Source organism: Grammomys surdaster, unplaced genomic scaffold (assembly GCF_004785775.1).
Source record: "Grammomys surdaster isolate TR1022 unplaced genomic scaffold, NIH_TR_1.0 99, whole genome shotgun sequence".
NCBI lineage: Eukaryota > Metazoa > Chordata > Mammalia > Rodentia > Muridae > Grammomys > Grammomys surdaster.
This window is the reverse complement of record NW_021604578.1, coordinates 376116-385872: the sequence shown is the minus strand read 5'-3', so window position 1 is coordinate 385872 and position 9757 is coordinate 376116. Positions and strand designations below refer to the sequence as shown.

The 9757-nt window shown below is 41.0% G+C and overlaps 1 protein-coding gene across 5 annotated transcripts in view; it reads right to left on the bottom strand.

Annotated features, from left to right (window-relative positions):
• Positions 1-3439: 3439 nt before the first annotated feature.
• The window catches only part of Nnt (nicotinamide nucleotide transhydrogenase), a 94068-nt gene continuing 87750 nt past the window's right edge, over positions 3440-9757 (bottom strand). For 4 of the 5 annotated variants that reach the window (XM_028783601.1, XM_028783596.1, XM_028783617.1 and 1 more), the window contains exons 20-22: positions 6925-7043; positions 5434-5549; positions 4148-4297 (exon numbers count right to left, since the gene is read on the bottom strand). In XM_028783601.1, the coding sequence (XP_028639434.1) occupies positions 4148-4297; positions 5434-5549; positions 6925-7043 (385 nt within the window). Of the gene's footprint in view, positions 4298-5433; positions 5550-6924; positions 7044-9757 lie in introns of all 5 variants that reach the window. The other variant, XM_028783606.1, reaches the window with a different exon arrangement.

The window sequence follows — 9757 nt, the reverse complement described above, 5'->3', positions numbered from 1 at the left end:
ACATAATTTATTCCACATTTGTGCTGGATGACAGAATACACTGGAATATAAAATGTAGGGTCACGACTTGGGTGAAATAAGAAAAGTTAAGACTCATTTTCTAGTCACTATCAAATACGTACTGATATTGCCTGGCTTGGCGAAGCTCTGACACCTGCTGCATGAAGGAATGAGAGCCACCTGCCCTATTTCAATCCCTAGAAGAAAAAACTCTATAAAATGGTAAAGAATATCTATATGTATAAGCTGTCTAGATATGCAGAGACATGTGTGTGTGTGCGTGTGTGTGTGTATGTGTCTGTGCGTGTTGTGTGTGTGTGTGGTGTGTGTGAGTGTGTGTGTGTGTGAGTGTGTGTGTGTCTGTGCATGTTGCATGTGTGTATGTGTGTGAGTGTGAGTGCATGTGGTGTGTGTGAGTGTGTATGTGTGAAGGCTTATGCAATCTTTACTTAGATGAGTAATTTAAAAAACAAGCTCCCAAATGAAAACAGATGAGAGAAAATTAAAGATGGCCAATAAGACAAATCAATGGTAGCATTTCAGTTATTTGGAGAGTAGAACAGACTGTAAGACACAACGACCAATACATGTACGTGTGTACACACACATACACACACACACACACACACACATCACTGTGGCTTGGGCGTGATTTATCTTCCAAAGGTTCTATCTCAAGGTCCACTGAGACCCTTCAGGATAGATACCTAGTGAATACCTTAATTACTGCTGTTCTAGGAAGAGCATCAAGTCTTCTAAGCTTAGATTCATTTACTCAAGAGTTGATTTTAGAAAAGTATCAATCTGACTTCTCCCTCTTTGCTAGCTTCCTACCTCCCATTTGGGCTCTGTCTGCCTACGGTCAGTCTTTGTGCTTTTATGCTATTGGATGCTAGAGCAAGTTGTTCCAACTTTCTGGCCACCAGTATTGAGCCAAGTAACTTTGGTTTTTTATAAAAGTATTCGTTCCTAAGTATTTAAAGTTCACAAAACATATCTAAGGGGGTTAAATATAAAAAAATATATCAAAGAAAATATAGAATGTGTCATATCTGTCAGTTGTATGACTTATCAGGAACAGAGAAATTAAACAAGACTTTTATTAAAAATCTCAGGTTTTTTCTTTTTTATAAAAAGCTATTTTTGTGGTTTTTAGATTTTGCCACCAATCATCCAATATCATCAAACGTTTCCAACTGTCCAAGATCATCTAACGTTTCAAAGTACTTTTGTTTTTACTAGGGAGCATCTTTGGTTTGGGTTTTGAGATAGAATTTTATGTAGTCTGGGCTCATTTCAAACTTGCTGTATGGCTGAGCCTGGCTTTCATCCCTGATCGGCTTGTCTGTACCTCCCCAACGCTAAAATTGCAGGCAGGAGCCACTACTTCTTTTGGAGGAGCAACTTATGGAATTGTATACTTGAAAATCTTTAAAATATCTTGTGCAATAAAGTTAAGTAAAACCAATTAGATCATGAACTGGATGGCTAAGGATTGATATATATATATATATCTCAAAAGTAAATAATCTGAGTGTGATTGTTCATTTGTTCACTTTCTGAGACTAGTTTCTATACATCCCAGGATGACCTAGAACTTGTGATCCTACTGCGCAGTCCCCTAATTGCTGCTACTACTGGCATGGGTGTACAGCCTGATCCTGTTTTGGTGACACTTGTTTTTTCCATTGGAAGGTTCCAGAAGGCTAGCTAACAACAAACCCAGTCTTGGGGCCCAGGGTTTGTCTTTAGGATGAATGCCAGACACTGCCTTCAGGGTTGACTCCCATAACTATGCCCCCTTTTCCCTTTCTACAACTAAAGGGGCTTTGCCCAAAGGAAAGCAGACCTAGTGTCTTTCACCCCAGAGATTCATCCCTCCATTCTGGAAATCAACAGCCAGTGATATCACAGGGAGAGCTCCAGGAGTGTGGAGCCTGAGTCAGTTGCAGTGTGCCCAGTTCCCATGAGCTCTGAAGGAGTCTCGAGTTGCACACAGTAGCAAAGCCCTTTCTCCTGCCTCTAATAGCCCCTTGGGGAAAGCAGGCGCACTAATCATTGTAGATTGGTGAATACCAGCTGATCACTGCTGAGTGACAGTTCCTCATTTGCCCCCGCTTCAGAAAAACAAAAACCTCAGTCTTCAATATACATAGTCATAAACAAAAGTTGCCATGCTTTAGATATTGTAATTATTATTTAAACCACCAAGAAAGACATCAGATTAGAGAAGACCGATGTTTCTCAATCTTGGCACTATTTATTTTGGGGAAGTAGATCATACTGTGTACATGGTGGGGGGACCGGTCCTGTGCATTTAGAATGATCATTTAGCAGCATCTCCTGACTTTTATCCATTAGATGCCAGTAGGATCTGCCAGTTCTGATAACCAAAACCATTCTCTAGATACCACTGAAAGGCATCCGGGAACAAGAAAAAAATCCCCTTCGATTATTTAGATTTAAATTGGATTTTGGAACTACTTTTCAAAATTTAACTCGCTACTTTCTAGAAACACCTACAGCTGCGTTAAAAGCAAAAAAGAGGATATGAAAAAAAGACATTATTTAATCTTATCTAATAGAACTTTTATGATAAACTTGAAATTACTACTGACCTCCGATTTACTAGTAAATTGCATTTATTTCTTAGACATTTAAAAGAAACCTTTGCTGCTTCTTCCTTCTTTGCTACATCTTCCCCTTCCTTCTCCCTCCTCCTGTCCCTCTTCCTTCTTCCTTCTCCCTCCTCCTGTCCCTCTTCCCCCTTCCTTCTCCCTCCTCCTGTCCCTCTTCCTTTTTCCTTCTCCCTCCATCCCTCATCCTTAATCTCAGGCACAGCAAAACAGAACTTGCTCACAAACCTAACAGATATTGTGCATTATAAACTTGGTAAAGATCAATAATTTTTTTCAGTGGTAGTCTTCGGATTTAGAGACAGCTTTGTACGAGTCACGGCTTTTCTGTTTGTTTTGCTTATCAGTACTGGGGGTTGGACTCAGTACCTCACACAAGGCAAGCACTCTACCAATTAAGTCCTATTTCCAAGCCTTGTATGGGTAAATAACTGCTTTGGGAAACTTGGTACCAAACTGAATGCACAGAGAGACAGAATCCTAATAATGTACCACACTCATCTCTACTTAAGAGCTTTTGATAAAAAGGTAAAGTCACAAAGAAAATCTAAACTTCTATGAAAGATGCTCTGTTTTCTCACTGTTCCTTGAAGACATGTCTAAAAGTACTGTTACCACTTTTGAGTATCATCAAATTATATATGACCTCACAAATCACAATGGTTTTGAAAAACAATTCCATCTTCTAAACAATGAAGAGAGATTTACTCTACCTAATTACAAAGTAGTAGGTCTTCCTCCAGTGTTAACGAGTGGAACCATTTAATTTTAGCTCTTTGTCATCAGAGACAAGTCTACAGCACTTTGAGAACATGATGAACTCATTTATTCCTCAAATGGTTGCATTCCATTCAAGAGCACTTAATACAGTCCGTTTGAGAGCACTTAATTGATTGAAATTAAAAAGACCAGTTGGCACTGGGACTTTCGAAAATACAAGTTATTACTTTTACAATCTAGACCTTCTACGTATTAAAATAGAAGTGAGAAAATAGATCTTTGGAATCTAGAGTCTATAAGTGAAGGCTGATAACCTGACACAGATTTGAAATGATCAATCCAGACTATGGCTAAAATGCAAGAGGACAGGTCAGAAATCAATACAAGTTTCAAATTATTCACATTTGGTGGTGGGGGAAAAAAACCCACTAAAGGCAGGTGCCTACAATGATTATACTGTGTAATATTTTTCAGACCAAACCATATCCTGAAATCTTGAACATTCAACTTCTGAACTCATTTCTAGCTTCTGAAAGGGATTTTGAAAATCCAGTAGGGTTGTGTCTAAAGTGAGGCTGCTCTTTCACTGCTGACAAAATACTCTTGCCTTTTGGCAATGGCCACAATAAATAGGTAGGCGATGAGAATTTCCAATGCTTTTTGAGAATCAAGGATTGCTGATCTAGAAAACCTCCGTTGTTTTGTGAGGCTTCTTTCGGGCCTTGAGAGCTTTGCTCATTTATGAATGCCTCATTTCTCTGATCCTGCAACTGAAGGCACCGACTTGATCTTCACTTCTGATAGGATTCTCGAACTTTGGCCTGCAGAGCATCACATGTCTTCTTGGCGTCCCCCAGAAGCATGGCTGTGTTAGGTTTGTAGAAGATTGGATTGTCCACTGCAGCATAGCCAACACCCAGGGACCTCTTCATGACAATGACCTAAGGAGCAAAAATAGAAGAAATTATACTCAACAGGACTGGCTAGGCCCAAAGCAATGCCTTTTCTTGGTTCTGCTTTTGTTTTAATTGGTACATTACTTTTTGACTTTTTTATATGTTTGTGCCATATATGACATTAGTACAATAATGCAACTCTCAAGACTTTCAGATATCAACTACAATAATAGCCTTATACACATGTGCAGGACATTTTGCTCATCTCAAACAGTAGATTTTAAACTCGTGTACTTACAATACAAGAAACAAAATTAATGGGGAATGTTCATTATGTTGCTATAATCCTTTTTAAGTTGTACTTTTTTTTTTATTTTATTTGAATTCTGTGAACCGGGCAGGTGTGTGCACAGGCAGATTTTGTAGCAGGAAGGTGTTTGAAATCTAGGTGCTGAAGTTACAGATGGTGGTGGTCCTCCCAGTGTGGGTGCAGGGAACTGAGTTCTGGTCTTCTGCAAGGTCAGTACGTGCTCTTAATCACTAAGTATCCCTCCGACTGCCACACTGCCATAATTCCTACAGTGTGTACATGGTCAGGAGCAGTAAAGAAACCTTCTGGATCAGAGGACTATTTAGAAGCCTTTGCATTCTCTAAAATCTAGCAGCTAGCTTTACGCAGGAGCCATATGCATGAGCGAAGCATCGTTTCTTGTGCCATGTTATTGTTTGGGTTTTTAAATCACCTCTCCGTTAGACAGTCCATAACAACATACAAATACCCCATAAAAAATAAATTGGAAAAAAATGTGCTCCTCTTGGTATATGAAGGCGATGATACTGACTCACTGTCCCAGAGGGAAGCCATCTGCTGCACTGGACTCAATCTGGAACTTGGCCAGACACATTCCAGTTGCTTACAGCCCTTTATTCAGCTGTGGTTACAGATTCTGTTAATCCAGCCACATAATCTCATCTGGTTCTACTCACAACGCAGCATTCACTCAGGTTCTATGGTGTCCAGGGAACAGAAGGAAGCTGGACACAGGGACCTGTCCCTAAGCTATGCTCATACTCCTGAGCCTCCTAAAAGACATCACCAATTCTCATTGAATGACCAAAGAAAATTCTTCGTGTATATATTTCAAGTGACTGTGAGAACGAACACAAGTCTAAACACGTACCTGTTTGGACTTCCAGACCTCAAGGACTGGCATGCCTGCAATTATAGAATTGGGATCTTCTTGAGCCGCTGAATTCACGGTGTCATTAGCTCCAATGACAAGAACCAAGTCAGTGTCTATGTTTGAAAACAGAGGGGAGAGACAGAAAATATAAAACACAACGGGTCACTCACATTTCTTTTTAGGCAAATTGTAGTAATTTTTTAACAATAATAAAACCAAACTCTTAAAAGAGGCCTACTTGTGCCAGGTACTACATAGAGCTTTACCAGAAAATGTCACAGAATAGAAGAAGCCAGCAGTGGGACCTGCTCAGGGCTGGTGACTACAGCCTGCTTTATGACGCTCATCCTTCTGGTGGATCTACCTAATCTGACTTTATAATTCTTTTATTGTCCCCAAATTATCTTGCTATTCACATGATTTTATAAGATCTGAATTCATTTTGAACTCTCAAAATGACCAATTAAGATGCAATCTAATGTCAAAAAAAAAAAAAACAATGTCTAAAAGTCTGTACTGTATTAAAGCTGTGTCCATAATTCCTGGAACTGGCTGGTTTTACACATAATTTAACAACAGTTGAATTTAAAAGGGAGCGTAAAATTAAAATGGCCTAAATTCCCTCTTTAAGGACTATAATTTAAATTACCTAAGGATGCTGCCAAAAGTGTCATGTGCATCTAGACATACACACAATTTCGTTGTTGCTATTTTATTTTTTTCCTAATAAACAGTGTTTTCTTTTTAAGTTTACACTGGATACTTGCCAGCGGGAACAGATCTAATTTTAACAAACATGATCTTGGGCCAAATGTCATTACCATTCCACATCTACACAATGACAGCTATAAAGTACAGCGCCTTATCTTATGAAGTCCTAGTACTTATAAATGAAGGGGGAGGGAGAAAGGGAGGCGAGGGGGGGGGGAGGAGAAGGAAGGAGGGAGGGTGAGAAGCAGAGAGAAAGAGCACACGAGCTACTTCAATGAGCATAACTTGGTACAATGGAAAAACAGTAAGATTTTAAGACACCGAGAGCTCATCCACAGAAGCAGTTCTGTAAATGAGGACACCGAGGTGAACACGGAGTTCAAGGCTACAGGCTACTGAGAGTAGAGATCTGGATTCAAAAGCCAGATCGGCCCAGGTTTTAGATTCACCAATGCACTATGTCCCGGGGTTCTCAGCACCCTTCAGCTCTCACGGAATAAAATTTCACTCCTTCTGACAAGGCTGCTGCAGCTCGCTCAGTGATATCTCTGACAAGGCTGCTGCGGCTCGCTCGGTGATATCCCTGACAAGGCTGCTGCGGCTCGCTCAGTGATATCCCCCACTTTATTCACTGTGAACGCACGTCTATCATCGTCGAAGCGCTCTTTATCAAACTTGGAAGTCTTCGCTAACTCCATGATCATATTCTAAACACAGTGCCCCTCTGGGCACCATATTTCAAGGGTAGTGAAAGTCTGCCATCACTCCACTGCTTACCTGGGAAATCACTGTTGATCTCATCCATCTCTAGCACAATATCATAGGGTACTCCCGCCTCGGCCAGGAGCACATTAAGCTGACCAGGCATTCGGCCCGCAACTGGGTGGATTCCAAACCTGGACAGGAGACAAAGGAGCAGCTGGCTTTACTTGATAGGCCAAGTGTACGGGGTTCCAGTGTCCCCTCCAAATCTGCACTCCTTGTTCTTGGCACCTCTGCTTTCTCCTAGCTCTATCTGATCTCTGCAAGTAGAAGGGGAATTCAGCGAGATATACGGCCATTCTACAAATGCTAAAGCTGGAAAACCCAATGCCTTAGGACTTACAAACTATAAACTCCTTCATAAAAATAACACTGTAATTTTGGGACCTTTTACCCTTCCATATATGTCTTAGGTGCCATGAACTTTCGATATTATTAATTAAATAATATTCCCTCGAATTTAAAGGCGTTATATTTTCTCATGCATGATACTTTCTGATAAGTCCTAATCTCTTAAAATAGTAAGTTAGTCTGGAATTGTTTCCAATTTAAAAGTTAATATTATTCCAACAAATGTTGTCTTAATGTCCAATTGCAGCCCCTGTAATAAAAGGTGGAAAAAATACTATACACATGGTATTGAAGATTCACAATTTGCCAGAGACTAATATAAAACATCCCAAAAGAAAAGTGATAGTAACACACTGGAGTGTTTAAAAGACAGAGGACATAGCACCCAGAGTGCTAGAGTTAAAGCAAGAAGACTGAAACATTGATCAGTTTCTTCCAACCAGACACACCATCCTTTGTATATTAATCCTATTTCGTGACCACCATATTTATCTTTCAATACCAGGCACCATGCCTGCCACATAGAAAGCGTTCACAGAAAGTGAATGAATGAATTCAGAGAAGAAACGTCATTTGCAGAATCTCTTGGTGGGTATTCACCCAACCTCAGCTTTAACAGGATTGAGGGAGGGTAGAAAGGCAGGGAAGAGGCCCCGAGAAGGGAAAGCAGTCCACTTCAAAGTTTGGCTAGAGCTTCTCACCAGCTCGGAGTTGGGAATTCCAGCACAAACTAACATTTGCTATGAAGGTTGCCTGCATAGAAACAATATTCCTTTTACACACAGATATTTCTAATCATAATGTTAAAACGGTAATGAATTGTCCTTAAGATCTAAGCATACAGAACATCCCTCATCAGAGATCCCTGACCTCAAGCTGTACTACAGAGCAGTAGTGATAAAAACTGCATGGTATTTGTACAGAGACAGGCAGGAAGATCAATGGAATAGAATTGAAGACCCAGAAATGAACCCACACTCCTATGGGCACTTGATCTTTGACAAAGGAGCTGGGACTGTCCAGTGGAAAAAAAAGACAGCGTTTTCAACAAATGGTGCTGGATCAACTATAGGACAACATGTAGAAGAATGAAAATTGATCCATTCTTATCTCCCTGTACAAAGCTCAAGTCCAATTGGATCAAGGACCTCCACATAAAACCAGATACACTGAATCTAATAGAGACTGCCCCACCTAGAGATCCATCCCGTATACAGTCACTAAATATGGACACGAGAAGTGCTTGCTGATGGGAACCTGATATGGCTATTCTCTGAGAGGCTCTGCCAGAGCCTGACAAATACAGAGGCATATGATCGCAGCCAACCAGTGGACTTAGCGTGGGGTCCCTGATGGAGGAGTTAGGGAAGGGACTGAAGGAGCTGAAGGGGTTTGCAGCCTCACGGGGGGAGCAACAGTGTCAACCAGCCAGACCCCCAGAGCTCCTAGGGACTAGACCACCAACCAAAGAGTACACATGGAGGGACCCATGGCTCCAGCCGCATATGTGGCAGAGGACGGCCTTGTTAGACAAAAGTGGGAGGAGTGGCCCTTGGGTCTGCAGGGATCCCAGTGTAGGGGAATGCCAGGGCAGGAAGGCAGGAGTGGGTGGGTGGAGGAGTACCCACATAGAGGCAGGGAGAAGGGGGATGGGATAAGGAGTTCAGGACAGGAGACCTGGAAAGGGGATAACATTTGAAATGCAAATAAAGAAAACATCCAATAAAAAAAAAAAAGAAAGAGACGAATATAGAGACCCATAGCTGAACAACACACAGAGAAGGAGAGACTTTGGAGTACTGGTCTTACATCTGATGTCTTTATCACAACCCTTCCCTCAAGGCTCAGAGATATGTGGAAGAGGCAGAGAAATTGTAAGAGCCAGAGATAGCAGATAACTTCATGGAAACAGCATTTTCCAGACACAAGAGGACACGCTGTGCACAACAGGTACACATACAAACTCAGAGACTATGACAGCACATAAAAGAACTGTATATGTTCAAGCCAGAGAAAAAATCTCAGCACAGAGAAGGGCAAGTAGGTACAGAATCCCAACACTAGCCAAGAAGCTATTTGCAATTGATAGCTCTTTGGAGAGAGAAAGTCAGTTTTCCTTAATGAAATGGCATTGAGTCTCTCAGCCACACTCCAGGGCGGGCGACATGCTCAGGAGTAGTTGGCCAACACAAACGAACTCTGCAAGGCTCTTTAGTTGTTTTTGTTGTTGCTCTTGAGTTTAGGGATTGTTTGTTTGCTTGTTTTTGTAGAGAAAGAAAGAACATGAAATTGGGTGGGTAGGCAGGTGGGAGAGGATGTTGGAGAAGAGGAAAGAATATCATTTATATATTATATGAAATTCTCAGCAAATAAATTAAAACATCCGGGGAGAGACTTAATGCATACACAGCCTTACTATTTTCCCAGACACAAATGTACTTTTTTTTTTGAAATCTTGCAGAAACCTCTATTCATAGTAAAAGATATGCAAGAACAC